Source organism: Hyperoodon ampullatus (assembly GCF_949752795.1).
Source record: "Hyperoodon ampullatus genome assembly, chromosome: 11".
Classification (NCBI taxonomy): domain Eukaryota; kingdom Metazoa; phylum Chordata; class Mammalia; order Artiodactyla; family Ziphiidae; genus Hyperoodon; species Hyperoodon ampullatus.
This window is the reverse complement of record NC_136924.1, coordinates 101,530,702-101,547,710: the sequence shown is the minus strand read 5'-3', so window position 1 is coordinate 101,547,710 and position 17,009 is coordinate 101,530,702. Positions and strand designations below refer to the sequence as shown.

General features: G+C 52.6%; 1 protein-coding gene across 1 annotated transcript in view; it reads right to left on the bottom strand.

The window, feature by feature from the left end:
• The window catches only part of CACNA1C (calcium voltage-gated channel subunit alpha1 C), a gene marked incomplete at its 3' end in the record, with an annotated part of 148,632 nt that extends 141,344 nt beyond the window's left edge, over positions 1-7,288 (bottom strand). The window contains exons 1-2 of the mRNA XM_079714279.1: positions 7,150-7,288; positions 282-478 (exon numbers count right to left, since the gene is read on the bottom strand). Of these exons, the coding sequence (XP_079570405.1) occupies positions 282-478; positions 7,150-7,273 (321 nt within the window). The 5' untranslated portion in view covers positions 7,274-7,288. The remainder of the gene's footprint in view (positions 1-281; positions 479-7,149) is intronic.
• Between the last annotated feature and the right edge of the window lie 9,721 nt (positions 7,289-17,009).

The window sequence follows — 17,009 nt, the reverse complement described above, 5'->3', positions numbered from 1 at the left end:
GGATTGGCTGTGTCCCCACGGGGCCGCGAGCCAGCGTTTCTCACTATGGAGGACAAACGACAGGTGACACTTGTCTTGGGCTGGTGGGCAGGGAGAGACTCATTAGGGTGAGAGTCTCAGGCTTTGTTTCTCAGGCAAGACCTAGAAGAAATCGAAGGCCCTCATCGGCCATCCCACCCCGGTATGCGTGTGACCACATCATGGGAAGATGGAGAAGGTGGACGTCGAGGAGAAGCCGGCAGTCTGCGGGCTCCCTGCCCCCGCCCGTTCCCAGCACGTACCCAGTAGAGGACGTCGGTCCAGCCCTCCATGGTGATGCACTGGAACACGGTCAGCATGGCGAAGGCAAAGTTGTCGAAGTTGGTGATGCCGTGCTTGGGCCCATCCCAGCCTGGCTTGCACACTGTGCCGTTCTGGCACTGCCGCCCGTGGCCCGTCTCCAGGGCACAGGGGGAGGGGTCGTCTTCTGCTGGGACATCTCAAATGGCCGGGGGAGAAGAGAAGGAAGCAGGGGGTGGGGGGAGAGGGACGGGCAGAGAAAGAAGAGAGAAGTTAGAGAGAAAAGTGATGGGCGAGGCTGGCGGGACAGCAAACGACCCCAGCGGCAACAATGCAGAACAGTTACATCAGTGCCCCAGATACGAAGCGAACGACACAGAGCACTAGGTATTCATTTTGTGTGGTCATCAACTTAGAAGGTCGGCGCGTTCAGCTAATTGTTGTAAAACTGTTTTTTAACCTCGGTCATTGATTTCAAAGACAGGAGGGCTGTTGGCTGTCAAATGGGCAATGAAAACATAACTATGATGCAACCACTCTGAGTGTAAAACATCCTGGAACATGGTAGTGAGTCCTCATCTTCTTTTTTTGGTGGTTAAGTATCTGTAGAAATTTCCGCTGGAATGCCGGAGTTTAGGGCCAGGGCACTGTTGATTGCAAGGTTCTTTCACGTAATTGGCCAGAGGTTCCGCCCAGTGATATTTTCTGACCCCACATGGGTCCGTGACATATTACACAATGCTTTACCAGGGATGCAAGTTACTTTACAGTGGACGCCTTCTTGATGAAGGAAGGAAAATAAATTCTGATGGCGGGAAAAGTACCTACTGCAGAGCTTTATCCCAGCCCCTGAGCACAAACGCCACTGCGGTATTTTGTGCATGTTGCGTGCAAACTTGTGGACCGCCCTTTTCTCCAGCATTAGGACCTTTCAGAAGAGAAGACCTGTCTTGACCTCTAATCAGGACAGAGTGGCGTGGGTGATGGGGAGGACGCTCCCCAGGTATGGAGCACTCTCGGCTTTTTCAAGAAACAGCATAACATCTCCCACGGCTGCAGGCTGGGCTTGGGCCACGAATAGCTGCTAGGAAATTAGTGAGTTAAGGTATTTGTTGTGCAGAGATCATTGGTAAATTGAACTTAGACTTGGCTGAGTTAAGAATTTCCATTTTGGTAAAATACTGAGAGTCTTGGTCCCAGCTGCGGGAGGTAACAATGTGGAATTCACTGAAGTTTGTGAAATTAAGGACATCGTCTTATGCTTGTAGGAAGAAACGGTAGTAAACAGAATGGACCTTAGTTCTAACAAACAGATGACTGCCTCCGACTTCAGTGAAGATGTGCCCCCAGAGAGAGAATTTGTTTGTCATCCCTTGTTTGGGGATTCCAGGCCACCAGGGTCCTCTCTGGTTTTAAACGTACCCAAGTAAACACGGGGCGAGGACCTCTGTACGGAGACTGGGATGCTGAGCTGTTTCTCAGTTTGTGGCTTCAAATCGCAGCTGCTCAGGAGGAGATAGCAGAGGAATATTAATCCTTAACTAAGGGGTGACTCCTAGGGAGGTGGACTGAGCTGAGTGGTTGGAGACACATGCTGACTTGTGTCCTCTTGGCTTTTCCCTTTCTCTCTCTTTTCTTTTTTTTTTTAAATAAATTTATTTTATTTATTTATTTTTGGCTGCATTGGGTCGTCGTTGCTGTGCGTGGGCTTTCTCTAGTTCCGGCGAGCGGGGGCTACTCTTCGTTGCAGTGCGCGGGCTTCTTATTGCGGTGGCTTCTCTTGCTGTGGAGCACAGGCTCTAGGAGCGTGGGCTCAGTAGTTGTGGCCCACTGGCTCAGTAGTTGTGGCTTGTGGGCTCTAGAGCGCAGGCTCAGTAGTTGTGGCCCACGGGCTTCGTTGCTCCGCGGCATGTGGGATCTTCCCGGACCAGGGCTCGAACCCGTGTCCCCTGCACTGGCAGGTGGATTCCTAACCACTGCGCCACCAGGGAAGTCCCTCTCTCTCTTTTCAACAGCTTCACCGAAATATAATTTACATGCCGTACAATTCATCAGTGAACACGGACAGCTCAGTTGTTTTTAGTAAATTTATAGAGTTCTCCAGCCATTGCCACAATGCATTTGGAAATGCTTCCGTCACCCCAGATTCCTGAGGCCCTTCTCCCATCCAGCCCTGGCAGCTACACCTGCTGTCTGTCTACAGATCTGCCTGCCTAGGAGTCTCATATCGACAGAATCACACACGAGGTGGCTTTTTTCACGTAGCATCATGTTTCAAGATCTGTTCCTTTGCACGGCCGTACATATTACTGTGCGTTTATCTGCTCGCCCGCTGATGGACAGCTGGCCTGCTTCCAGGCGGGGGCCATTGTGAGCAGCTCAGCTCCTGGGTTGTTCCTGGCCTGGTGATTTAGGTTGTGTGCCTGTGTGATGACCAAGGTGCTCCCTGGTCCCTGAACTGTACAGGGGACAACAGCGTCCCCATCATTTCCTACTCTGGGGTCTAACCCCCAGGAAGCCTCCATTCGCGTAATGGAACTCCAGTCATAGTTTTTTGTGACTTTTGACGTTTTGAAATCTTTGGAGGTTTGGATGTGAGATTAAGTGATGGGAGGCTATAAAAGGATGGAACCTGAAAAGTGAATCTCAGACCTAAGGAATATATAAGTGGATAACAAGCACCTAAAAACTGAGAGTAGGTGGACTGAAAGCCAAGAACCAAACAGATCATACATTCTGTTGGGTCTCACTTGCCTAGTGACCCGCTTTCTAGAATGATGTGTTCAGTCACTGTGACAAAAGTGCTGGGATTGGGCTTCCCTGGTGGTGCAGTGGTTGAGAGTCCGCCTGCCGATGCAGGGGACATGGGTTCATGTCCCAGTCTGGGAAGATCCCACATGCCGCAGAGCGACTGGGCCCGTGAGCCATGGCCGCTGAGCCTGCGCATCCGGAGCCTGTGCTCCGCAATGGGAGAGGCCACAACAGTGAGAAGCCTGTGTACTGCAAAAAAAAAAAAAAAAAAAAAAAGTGCTGGGATGATGGAAGATGAGACAAAAGAGAAGGTGAACAATATAGAGGGAAACTTGTGTTTCTTTTTCTCCGGTCTTGCTTTCTAGTGCAATAAAGGTGCTGTTAATCTTTGCACTATGACTGCTAACCTGATAGTTTCCCCTGCATCTCAATTCCTGAAAACAGGCAGAAATGAGGAAAAGGTGAAGGCTGCCAAAGGGAGTTCTGAGTGTCCTCAAGGAAGGAAAACATATTTGGGGGCTTTACAAATGTATGTTGAAAAGAAAACGGCATCCAGGGGACATGATCTCCTTAATAAAAGAGAGAGGATGAGATTCAGAAAGATGGTCTACAGGATCCAGTGCCACTCTGCTATTTTAAGTCTGTCTTGAACAACAATAAAAAAAAGGATTTGAGAACAATTAAGCAGCCATAATTATCTGGTAAAAATAGGTAACTATAAAAAGCACTAAAGGGAACACCTGAAAAATGTGAGCACACGCAAATCAGTGGGTCCCGGCGACATGCACTTGGAGGGGAAATGAGCTTGAACGTGAAGATGTGTTGGATTCTCAGCAGGGCCATGAATTCCCAGAGAGGAAAATGGGAACACCAAGTTGGAGAAAGAGCCAAAGCCATACGGGCTCCCCGTTTTAAAACAGAAATGAAGAGAGGTGGGGTCATTCTGGAAAGTCCAAATTAAGTTTGTGGTAAAAGAATGGAGACACAGATGAGGAGAGATTTTGGAAGTGCAGCTAATACCCAACAAGTGCACGAAATCCGGGAGAGCGCCGGCGAGGGCTTCCCAGAAGAAATCACCAGAGACAAAACTAATGACTTTTTGAGGCCCCAGCTTTAAGGAGTGGATAGACTGAAAGTGATTTCATGTCTGGGTTTCAGCCAACCACTTCTCTGCCAGTCTCAGGGGTAATTATTGTGCCTGGGAGAGCTATTCAGAGTGACCTGGCTCGGACTGCGACCAAACAGATGGGGCGACCAGAAACAAAAAGGACGGACATATGGTGATGTATCTGTTGAGGAACAAGGAAGGTGCCTTGCAGATGCCTCCGGGATCGGGGGAGATCTCCTCTCCTGAGACCACATCTGCAGGGGCTGGAAGGGGCAGCCTGGAGGCAGAACAGTGGTACAGCGGAAGCTCCAGTGCTTTCTGGTATGGATCTGATAGGAAGCATGGCTCCAAATCCAAGGTACCCTAAAATCTACAAGTTCACAGAATAATCCCAAAGTGTAAAAATAATCTGATGTCAATTCCATAGAAAAACCAAGAGGAGGACTCACAAGCGCTTTTGCATAATCTAAGTTTGCAGAAAAATATAGGAATTCACTCCAAAGTCTAAAATTAAAAAAAGACACCCATTCCAAAGGTGATGCAAACGTCTCTAAAACACATGGGGATTGTTTTCAATGATCGCAGGCTGCGGGTCCTCTACTGTCCGGCTGTGCTGAATGCGTCCGGGTTCCTGTACACATCCCTCTTTGTCAGCGTTGATCAGTGTGTAGACGGAAGGGGCCCCCATGACACGAGAGGCTCCCTGGACGGCCATCAGATGCGGTTCAGGTGCAGGCAGTGAGTGAGCGCCCGAGTGCAGGGTGCTGGGCGGAATGGCCTCTGCAGCGTGTCCGGGGCGTCCTTCCCGCGGGAGGCCGGCTCCACGCACAGAGAGGTCCCTTCCTGGCGGGGCTGACGGGGCTCCTCTCTCGGGAGCGCGTCCCCGGGGTCTGTCCTTGGGCACCCTGGCTCCCCGGGCTGATGGTGTTTCCAGCGATGGGGACCACTTCTCTTCCGAACCTGGTGGGGTGGGGTCGGGGGGAGGTAAACCCATCACATAAATAATCCGGGCTTTTTCTGGGAGGAAGCAGGAGGTGTCTCAGTTGCATTTCCTGGTCTGCTTACCCTTAGGGATGGACAGTAGTGTGTTCCGAGATTGGCCATCCACTCGGCCGGGCCAGTTCTGCTCTGTTTCTTGAGATCACAGAGGCCGCGGAAGGTCTCAGCAGTCTTTCCTCCGGCCACCCTTGTCCGGCACAGAGGAGCCCATCACCCTGTCCATCACGCCCACCGTTTTCTGGCTGTTTGAGGCCACTGAAGGCAGGACCACAAAGTCAGAGACTTCCAGGCGGTGCGGGCACACCCTGTAGGATCCTGCCGACCGCGGAAAAGCTACTTTGACTGCTTCCCCGTCGGATGGCAGAGACCAGGGGCTGTGTGGGAGCAGCTCTCCCGCTTAGCGAGGACAGACGCGTGGAGGCGCAGCCACTCAGCACAGAGTCTCACCGCATCTCCCCACCACACCTCTGTGCGCAGGTGAGAGCCACTGCACCGCGCATCACCCGGCTGATGGGGCCTTTCGGACCCGGCATCCCCGCACCGGCCTGAGGAGTCTGGGTCAAACGGGTCGTTGGCCATTTCAGTACAACGGCATAAATTTTAGACATTCTGTGGTGGCTCTGAAGCAGGTCTTAGAATGAGCTCTAAGGAAGCCACACAATTAACATAAATTTATTGTTTCAGGGCAGCTACAGACTGAGCCCAACAAAAGGAAGGATCTGAATTAAAGGGGAGAATATTATTCATTGCATTATTGGGTATTTCTTTAAGCAAGGCTGGAAACCTCAGAATTTTAACTCAAGTCAAGATCTAATTCCTTCAATTTTAAGACAGCTTCATTTTTTAACGTGACAGTTTATTTTATATAATAGGACCCAAGAAATTCTTCCTACAGTGAAAAAGTGGTCTCCTCTTAGACTTGTCATCAAAGAAGTAAAAACGATTGCGTGAGTCTGTGACTATAGGTTTATAGTTTTGGGTTTCTGTTTCGACTGTGGCCACGTGCAAACACCCAGCCAGTCTGTCCAGATCACTCAGATCAGGGGATCCATTTTGGTTTCTGAATATGATTAATCCATTTCACTCCCTCCTGTATGGATGGTCCCCCTACCCCCAGGGCAGGGGGTCACGTTTAATTTACTGCCTGGGCTGAGCAGGAGCGTGAAGCAGTGGACGCAAAGGGGAAAGAGGGTCTCTCAATGCTTCAGACAGATGCTCCCCTCTCTGCCCTAAGGTGCCAGAAACTAAGAAGAAAGATCTTGTTGTTTGAAAAAAAGGCACATAAATCGAACATGGCTAACCCCTTTCGGGGGTATTTTTTTTTCAAACAAGTTCTTGTGTTAAACTACTTTGTTTAAAAGCCATGTTGATCTCTGTTTAAATGTTTTCTTAAAGGTCCAGCTGAGACTTCAGTAGCTGAAGACAGCAGCTTGCCGCATGTCGGTCAAGTCCAAAGTCCAGTCCTACCGGCGAGAGCTCAGCGAGCAGCAGGGCTCGTTGAATGCGCTGATTTATGGAAGGGACGCAGAGAGAGTGTCAGACAGGACGGGCCGGCGGGTGCCCGAGGTACAGACACACCTCCTGGAGGAAAAGGAGTTTTCCTGCTGGCCGTCCTCCCCTCCTGGACTGGGGGCCCCGGACGGGAGGCAGAGACACCGAGACGGAGGACCCAGGGCTGTGACGGGAGAGCCACCAGCTGAGGGCGAGGCCTCCCCCCGAGGGCACTTTGGTGACAAGCTACACGGGGGACAAGGGGGCAGAGACATACAGTCCCCAGGTTAGCTCTGATTCTTAAAATATTCAATGTTGGCTAGGCGCCTCGTTTAAAGAGTGCTTAGCAGTGCCGGACAAAGCTTGTGTTTAGCTATTTTAACAGAGACTCATTTTAGTAAAAACAAAAATTAGAACCGAGGGGAAAAAAATACAGTCTCTGCCTCTGCTGGCCGTGGAAACATGGGCGCCCGGCGGCAGGGCCTCCCCAGCCGGCCGTGGGTGGATGGCGCTCCCCTTACCTGCGATGCCCTCCAGGTTGTAGCAGGTCTTGTGCATCTTCCCCATGAAGAGCTCCAGCCCGATGATGGCGTAGATGATGATGACGAACAGCACAAGCAGGGCGATGTGCAGCAGGGGCACCATGGCCTTGATGATGGAGTTCAGGACCACCTGGAGACCTGCAACGGCAAGGCTGACTCTGTGCACCCGCCGCTCCCCGGAGCTCATGCCACCTGCTCAGCCTCGCCCGCCGACGGGTCTCGCACCCCGGTTTCAGGTAAGGAAACCGAGGCGCCAGCTTACACGGTCAGAGTGCCACCCCGGGGGAGCTGGATCCGGGTGGGCCTGACCCCAGACCTCCCTGGGAGCCACCTCCAGACGGAAGGACAGGCAGATGCTGTCCTTCTAAGGGCATTTCAGTTGGGGAAGATGGAGACAGTCCTAGAGACGGATGGCGGTGATGCTGGCTTCGTGCCACTGAACTGTGCGCTGAAAAGTGGTTGGGTGGGAGGGAGGGAGACGCAAGAGGGAAGAGATATGGGAACATATGTGTATGTATAACTGATTCACTTTGTTATACAGCAGAAACTAACACACCATTGTAAAGCAATTATACTCCAATAAAGATGTAAAAAAAAAAAGTGGTTAAACGGGACATTTTGGTTTGCATCTATTACCACAATAAATTGTTTTTCAAGTACCCAGATCCCTTCAGGGAAAAAAAAGTGTAAGTAAAAAACATCCTTTCGCAGCGGGTCTTGTCTGCACGCCCCAAGGGTGAACCGTAAAGCTGAACCATAAGTATCAGTCCAGAATGTCCCTTGTTTAAACGAGATGTTGCACACGGTCATTGTAAACGGTGTTACCCTCAAGCCCCCAGGTCTACCCCAGGCCCCAGAAAGGCGCTGTCTCCACGTCCCAGGAGGGAAGTGGGGGAGGGTCGGGCTCCCCTCCCCACAGCGGGGGGCTGCCTTAGACACAGCACAGCAGGACCTCCTCCTCTGATTCACCCCCTGCGGGCCACCTTTTGTGTCTCTCACTCGCCCACCAGCCACGGACACCCTTCCACCTCTCCCGCAGTGGGGGCGTCACCCCTGCTCACCCACCGCCCTCAGTGCTGGTGAGTGAAGGCTGGGCACCCTGTCCCCAGGCCCCAAGGCGGTCCCCGGGTCTTTGTGACCTGGAGGAGTGGGGTTCACAAGTCCAATTCGGAGAACTCGCCCCAGCCATTAAGCTGAGCCGGGAAGAGGAAACCAAATAAGAGAAATGCTAGGATAATTTCACCTGTGAATTAATGCAAGGGCTGGGCCACCTCCCAGTAGAACAAGATGCTTTCAGATCCAAATGACTCTGTTAATTAGCAGGTTGTACACACATTTGGTGAAGGGTGTGGAGCCACGGAGGAAGCTGACAACCGAGCCGTACAGCGACTTTTGGGGTGTCTGCTGGGGCGAGCGCCCCAAGTGCTGCTCACGGGAGGAGATGGAGGTCCCCGGATCCGGCTGCCCAGACCACGAGGGGAACGCGACCAGGCCTTCAGTGCCACGTGGCAGAGAATGGGGGGGCACGGGATGGGGAGACCTCCTCCTGCCCTACAAGGCCCTGGGCGTGGGTCCACCCTGTGCCCCCGGCCCTCGCTCCCTGGACTCCTGGTCAAACAGCATTTCTTTTAGACTCAAACCTGCCATCCTTTGACGCGGGGCCATCGTCGGCGCTGTGCCCTCGGCCTGGAACGCTTTTCCGTAATTCCCTCCAACGTTCCCTCCCGCTCTCAGCCCCAGCATCCCTCCTCCGGGGACCCTTCCCCAAGCTCCCAGAGCAGAGACGTCTCCTTTCTTACATGTCTTCTCAGAATCAGTTCCTTTGCTTTGGAGCGTGAGTCTCCCTTTGGAATTACATGTTCATTAAGTGGCTTTCAAACATTTATACCCGTCTCCCACGTCAGGCTGAGTTTTGTGAACGTGGGGACTGCGGGCTCTTCTGGCTGTTTTATCGCTGAGGCAGCTCTGCAAACAGACAGGCGAGTTTCCCGGGCCTGCAGGCCGGGCTGCGGAGAGGCCCAGAGGAAGTCGAAGCGGCCTGTGCTTCGTCCACTGCTGGGGGCCGTCAGCGTTGCCGCCGGACGTTCTGCTCCCTGCCATCCCCCGGGGTTGGTGGCCTCCCCACGCCCCTGAGCACCAAGACCAGGCCTGGGCCCCCAGGTTCCTTCCTCCCACTGTTACCAAGTCCTGCCAATTTGCTTTTGAAGTGTTTTACACAAGTATAAATACCGTTTACTATGTAAATAACACATGCTCATTACACAGGAGAGATGCTTATTATAGAGAAATTAGAAAACACAGGGAAGCAGGAACGAAAAGAACTCGTCCGTCGTCCCACTGCCCAGAGGGGAACCGCTGTTAGCCTCTCGGGGTATATTTTGGACACTTTGGCCCCTGGGGTCGGCTACTCGGTGAGCTGGTCTCCCTGCCGTCTGGTGTTCATGCTGCTGTTGGGATGCTCAAGCAGAGTGTCATGTCCTTGACGCAAGTCCTCCTCCGATGCCCTGCCACCCGCCTCCGCATCCAGCCTGACGGCCCCTGACTCCGGCTCACGCCTCACTCTCTAGCCACAGCCGAGCCCCGAGCTTCTTTGGCCACAGGCCTCCCTGCGTCAGCACAGGCTGTTCCCCCAGCGGACGCTGTTCCCTGCCTGACGCACAGCCCCGGCCTCACGTCCTCTCGTCTGTGCCCCGTGGCACACGGCAGGGACTCCACGTGCAGGCTGCCTTCAGGAAACCGCTCCATTCAAGGATCTTCAGGAGACACCGAGGTGTGTCATCGGGAAAAGACCGACTCGCGGAGTAGGAAGGGCACAGGCACGGAGGGGGCTGTCAACGACCTTCACAGGATTTAACCTGCTGTTCTGGGGAAGAAGAGCTGGCAGAGTTCTGCGTAACTATGGGGATGGAGCCAGGACCAATCAGGAAGATTTAGGTTCAACACAAAGACTGTCCAGGAAACAGACCTAAGGTGGAGCAGGGTGTCCAAGAGGTAGTGAGCTCCCCATCCTCAGAGGGATGAGAACAGCGACTGAATAAGCTCTTGGAGGAGGAGCCTTGGTGGGGATTCAGCCAGTGGGTGAAGGATAGCCCCGGGGCACCGAAGACTTATTGGGGGCAGGAGGATGACCCCAATTCCCCCGGCACAACCTGGGGAAGTAGGTACTGTCATTAACCGTATTTACAGAGGAGAAGCGCGAGTTCCAGAGAGGTTAAGTGGCCTGCCCATGGCGTCACAGCTGCTGGCAGGGGTGGGCACAGGGCTTGGTGCCACGTGGCCTGACTCCAGGCCTGGGGCCATACGACAGGGCTAAACGCCTCCCGTGGGCCCTGGCCCGGGGCTCTCGGCCTCCACGATCCGCATCTGTGAAGCGGTGGCACATGATCACGACATCTGCTGGGCAGGCGGGGGGCTCATCCTGCTGCCAGGGGGCGCCCCGCGGCCTCCGAGGCCCTGCCCGCCATCCTCACTGCCGGCCCGGGTCGGCACCCCAGAGCCCCCTCTCCAGCCCCCCGCAGGCAACTGGCTCTCAAGGCCTGCGTCTCAACAGCTTCTCCTCGGGCGGCCTCACAGCTGTCCCCGACACAGCGACTTCTCTGCACCCAAGTGTTCTCCTCTGACGGGCCGGTGATGGGGTCCCCGCGGGAGCCCTGGGTCCAGGCCAGCCTGGCAGAGCAGCTGCGGGAAGGTGTCCCGTGGACACGAGATCACCAAGGGCCACACCCACGGTGAGTCTGTGTTCCGGGCCCTAAATCAGGACGTGAGACACATTTCACGTCCCAATTATTCGGACTCCACGGTTCCAGCCAAGTGGCAGGAAAGCACTGAGAAATGACCGAGGAGGCCTGATCACAGCTCCACAGGGGAGCGATACTGAGAATCACTGAAGCGGGCTGAGTCTGGGCTCGGCAGGGTGGTGGCGGGTACAAGCTTCTCAGCAATGGGGGCTAAGTCGGCCAGAACAGGAGGACGCTGGGGCCACCGGCCTCAATGCGTGCATTTTCACTTACACACAGTCATCTGCTGAGCTATGTTCCACGGGCCACCTGCTCCCCGGGGTCACGGGCTCCCTCTTGTAAAGGAGGCCAAACATGAATCAAAGAACCTCACAATCGGTACAGAATCTCAAACCACTTGAGTGCTTTCGAGGAAGAGACAGGGTGTCCTGAAGGCCCCCCCGCGGCCGGAGGGCGGAGCAAGGTGTCCTCGGGGCAGTGACACGTGAGCCGGAGGCCGAGTCTGGGGTGACGAGGACCTGGCCAGGCGGGCAGCGGGTGGGTCCGGCAGGGGGGCTTGTGCCTCCCCACGGAGAAGGCCGTCTGCCCGGCTGAGCAGGGACACCTGGCCCCCCACCGTCTGTCTGCCTCATGTCTCCCTGGGCTTTGCCCTGCCTCTTAGAAGAAATACCTGGAAGATTTGGGAACCCAGTCGACCGCTTCTGTGTGGATCGTGAGGAAGCCGACGTCACTTTCAGAGAAAACGACTCGGGCAGCACAGAGGAAGGCGCTCCCGACGCCGGCCGTCCTCGAGGGTACGGTGGAGGCGGAGCCCCTCCTGCGCCGTCCAGAGAGGAGCCGCGGGACCCAAACGAGGAGGAGCCTGGCGTCGAGGAGGATGCCGCGGACCCAGGAAGTCCCTGCAACCTCACACCCGGAAAAGCTCTTCCAAGACGGGATGGCCCCAGGCCAGACGCAGCAGCGCTTTCCCACGGAGCTGCAGCCCCACCAGGCCCTCTGCTCTTGGGGGGCCCAGCGCCCCTGCTGCCCTGGGAGGCCTCAGCCACTCCTAGACAGTCATGGGGCTGTCGCCGCAGCCGGGTCACATCCCTCTTTGTCAGGTGCAGTCGGTAAGGCCCCGGATACAGAAAGCACTCCCGCTCGCGGGTACACGGACTACAGCTCTCTTTACCAAGCTCGGACTCTGCTTTTTCTCGGACACAGCATCGCTGCAGAGAGCGAGGCAAGGCCGCACCTGCCCCCACGGGGAGCCCTCGTCTCTCCTTCCAGCAGCAGGAAACGCCCCCCGCAGGGTCCTGCCACCACGTGCCCAGTGGGGCGGCTCAATGGCAACCTTCCCCCTTGATGGCGGCCGTCGTCACCCCGCGGACGGACCGAGCTTGCGGCCTCAGAGGTGCTCACGGCCACCCGCTGGCCGACCCACGCCTCTGCCACTGACATCACTGTCCTCGACGGGCTCAAGGCCGCCGATTTCTCCCTTCTTTGCAAACCTCTCTCGTCCTTGTCTCTGTGATGCTGTACAATGTCAGCTCTTCCCACTGCACAGCTGGTCTTCTGTCTCCCGTCTTCCCTCCCTCCCTCTGGACTTTTACTCTGGAGAATATTACAAAGACGAAAAGGATGCAGTCCCTGCCCAGGAGGGGCATCAGCTACAGGGGGAGGCAAACGTGGAGACAGCTAATCGCAGAAGCGGGTGACAGTGGGCCTGAGAATGAAGCCCAAAGAGACGTGGACGCACAGAGGAGGGAGAGGCGGCCTTGACCTGGGAGAACAGCAGACGGTTCCCCGGGGAGGGGGCGTGTGAGCCCTCAGGCGTGAAGCTTCTCTCTGCCCCTTTCTGGTTTGTCTTCTATCCTCTGTGTCTGTCTCTCTAAACTCTTTCTCTCTAAATTCTCTCTCTCAGGAAATCCATTCACTTCACTCTCTCCTAAAGGCTCAAGTCACCACCATTAGGTGAGTGTGAATTCGCAACTACACACCCTCTTGCTTTCTCTTTTGAATTCAAGCCTTGTTACTCCACAGGCTTACTGGATCTTCCACCGGCTTGTCCAACCAGCTCGTCACACTCCAGAAACACAGCCCTGAACTCACAGCCTCACCCTAAAACCTCTCCCCACAAGGCCCCACACTTGGCAGTCGCCTGGCTTACTTCCTCAGCAAACGCAGACAGTGCTTCATCCACGGCGCCCGTCACATCTGCCCTCCCAGCGCAGCCACTGCTGTCCTCACTGTCTCCCGCCTGGACTGGTGACCGGGCTTCCTGGTTCCAGTTCCCACCCACCCCAACGCATTCTGCAGCCCTGGCCCACTGCTCACCCTAAGATGGCCCTGCTCGGAAACCTGCAGTGGTTCCATCATAAAAGGCAGACTTCAAACCCCCTTCTGCGCGAGCTGAACACAGTAGGTGCTCAAAACTTGTTTGCAGAAAGAATGAAAACAGGTTACAAGCAGCAGGACAGGGGGTTCCAGCAGGAAACAGGTAGTTCCCAGGAGCGGGAAGCACAGCAGTCTGCCGGGGCCGGGGCTTGAGGGGAGCAGCTGGATGGCCTGCAGGGAGGGTCTGGGACGTGAAAACCGTGTCATTGACTGAACCCAACTGGAAGGCAGAGGGCAGGCAGCCTTTGATGTAGCCTAGTGGTTAGCCCCACAGGCCAGAGAGCAGAGTGGAGAAGGTGGAGAAGGGCTATGACAGCAAATGGACAATGCGGGGCAGACAGGACGGTGAGCACAGAGTGGTCGGCTTTCTATGTGCACCATCATCGCTCTAGTAAACCAGGAGCTTCTGAGTTCTGTGAGCCAAGTCCTCTCTTAGGGAGGGTGATCAGATAAACGTCCTCTGACTCTAACTCACTAGCCACCTCTGGGACCTCATCTTCCACGGTCATGCCTGACTGGAGTCAAGAAATGCATGTTGTATCGGTATGTGTGGTTGTGACTCTCATCATCATCACAGTCATCATCGTCAAAAACAACAACATCATCACCATTAGCATCATCACCGTCATCATCTTCATCATCACCACCATCATCATTACCATCACCATCCTCCTCCTCATCATCATCATTAACATCATCATCATCACCATTAGCATCACCACCATCACCACCATCACCACCACCATCATCATCACCAGCATCACTAACATCATCATCACTGCCATCACCACCATCATCACCACCATCATCACCAGCATCACTAACATCATCATCTTTAATATCATCATCACTGCCATCACCACCATCATCACCACCACCATCATCAACATCCTCATCATCACCATCAACATCAGGTTGAGATGACCAGCTCGTACTGGCTAGATATTGGAGGCATGATGAATCTCACAGATCACGTTTTGTAGCTTCCTTTGGCTAATGAAGCAATGGACACCTTTAATGGCCTCACAGTATTAATGGCTTTCAAGAGAAAATACGTTTAGAGCTAGGAAGGCAGTAGTTTTCTCTTGGGTTAAGGAGTAAGCTCGTCACATGGAGGTTCAAGGGTGCCTGATGGAGGGAGAAGAGCTCTGGCCTGGACGGCTCCTACAGTCTCAAGCTTCATTATTTTTTTGCCTGTTCTTATTAAGATGTCCTTATTCATTAGAGCTTTTCATTTATTTTTAATTTAACCTTTCCATCTTAATAAATGTCTGCATCCCACAAATGCTTTGGTGAGCACTAGCGGAGGGTTTTGGCCTGGGAAGGGAATGGTGGATACTCTGCTGCCTAATAAATTACCGACTAGAAGAGTAATTAAAATACCAACCTTCATGTTGAATGAATTGTCTGTATTAGCAATATGAGTTGGAAAGAACTCAAAGGAAAAATATTAAAAATTCGGATCCGAAGTGAACAAGAGTGTTGGCAAGCCCAGCTCCCATTTCCTGAGGACCCGGCATGAGCTGGGCACCGGGCGGAGTGCTGTACACGTCATTTCATTGGATCCTTCAGCTATCTTGATAGAGATAAACGGGCCGAGGCTTGGGTGAGTCCGATGACTTGTCCAGGAGCTGGAGGTAGAAACCAAGCCAGCTGACCCCTAATCCCTCCACCCTCAGCCACCGTCCCAGCAGAAACGGCAAATGCGCCGCAGACTCTGTGACCCTGCACCAGGCAGATGCCGGTACTGATCACGGCCTCTTCCCTCTGGCCCCGGTTGGGGCCTCCCAGTCCTTCTCAAAAGTAAGTCTCTTACAGCAACTCTGATCCATGGGAAGTGACTGGATCATGATCTGCCACCCTGTATATGCTGCCTCCTTGCTGGTGACAAACTGTCTCTTTCTGCTACAGGAAAACTAGGATGCAGGCTTCTTTTGGCACCTGCCAATGATGTAGATGCCTGGGTCTGCACTTTTTCTTCTGTCTTAGACATTCTGGGGAAAACAATTGTGAAATATACATCCAGAAAACTGTAAAAAATAAAGATGTTACGGTGTATGATTTATCACAAAACAAAGCCATGTATCTATCACTCAGATCAAGAAATAAAACATCACCCGCTCTATGAAGCCCCACTCATGCCCCTCCAGGTACCACCCCCTCCTACAGCAAGTTAACCACTGTATTATACTTCAATAAAAGGTAAAATGTAATTCACCACATCAGTAATCAAAATCCAGAGTCTATCAATAGATGTAGAAAAAACCCACTCCATAAGTTCAGCCTTTATTCCCCAATCTTTTACATTCTTTTCTGTATTTTCCATTCTTTTGATTCTCTGTGCTTTATTCTCAATATTCCCCCTGACCTTGCCACAGCTCAATAATTCGGTTTTCAGCTGTGCAAAATCTTTCAATCAATTCACTGCATTTTTTTTCTTTTCAGCCGTGCGACTTGTGGAATCTCAGTTCCCAGCCAGGGACTGAACCCGGGCCACGGAAATGAGAGTCTGGAATCCTATCCACTGGGCTGCCAGGGAATTCCCAGTTCACACTGCATTTTCATATTTGTATTGTATTCTTCATTTCTAAAATTTACATTTGGTTCTTTTCCACATCTTCTGGTTCTCTGGAAAAGTATCAACCTTGTCTTTGATCTCTTTGAATATAGTAAATATGGTTATTTTCAAGTCTATGTCTGATAATTCCAATATCTAGATTCCCTGTGGGTCTATTTCTATTGTCTATAGTTTCTGCTCCTTTTCATCATGTTATCTTGTCTCTGTGTACCTAGTTATTTCGTATTGTGGGTTAGGCCCTATTTTTGCAAAATTGTCTTTCAAAATAATTGGAGAACTTGATGATGTTACCTTTCTCCAGAGAGGATTCATATTTGTTTTTGTTAGGCATCTTTTCTAAGTTTTAGAAAAGAGAAGATTTAGAATATTTTGCCCAGTGATGTCTAATTGTCCTCAGCAGGACAGTTAATCCAAATTACCTCACCTGATATTTTCAGAAAGCAAAAGGGACCTGTGCTTCCTAAGGAAGAAACTCCCTAGGGAAGTCCCCTCATTACATGTGTTCCTACTGTCTCACCCCAGAACGAGGTCACTGGGTCTTTGAAACTATGGACATCTCTTAAAGTGTTGAGAAATCTCTGCCAGTCAAATTCTCTTAGTGTCAGACCCTGGACGGGACTTCTTGGAGTGAAGTTCCTGGGGACTCACTGTGTGCAGAGTGATGTGACTGATAATAGGATTAAACAGGAGGGAGTCATGGTTTGGTTATGGCTGCTGCTGAGTCTCACACCTCTCAGAAAGGTGTAGACGGTGCGGCTTTTAGGAAAATTGGAAAGTGTCTCCAAGATTTTGGTGGCAAGTGAGATATACTCGCTCTGAGTTATCAGGTTTTGGATGAGTCCCTAAGACAGCCCTGATGATAGCTCTTTAACTCTTTTCCAGACAAATACCATCATACCAGGCAACTCACAGCTTCCTCTTCCTGGCTGTCCTTGAGGTGGAGTTTAACAAAGAACCAAGTTTGTTCATTGCTGACAACTTATGGTGATGCTACAGCCTGAATTAACCTTTCTATGCATGTTCTTAGGATTCCAGACTGACTTATTTCCAATTTGGCTCAAATCACTAAGGGATCAATAGGGACCTTGGCACCGATCAAATTTTCTATCAAGGAACATCTCCAAACGTATGCTTAGTGTTTTAAAGAG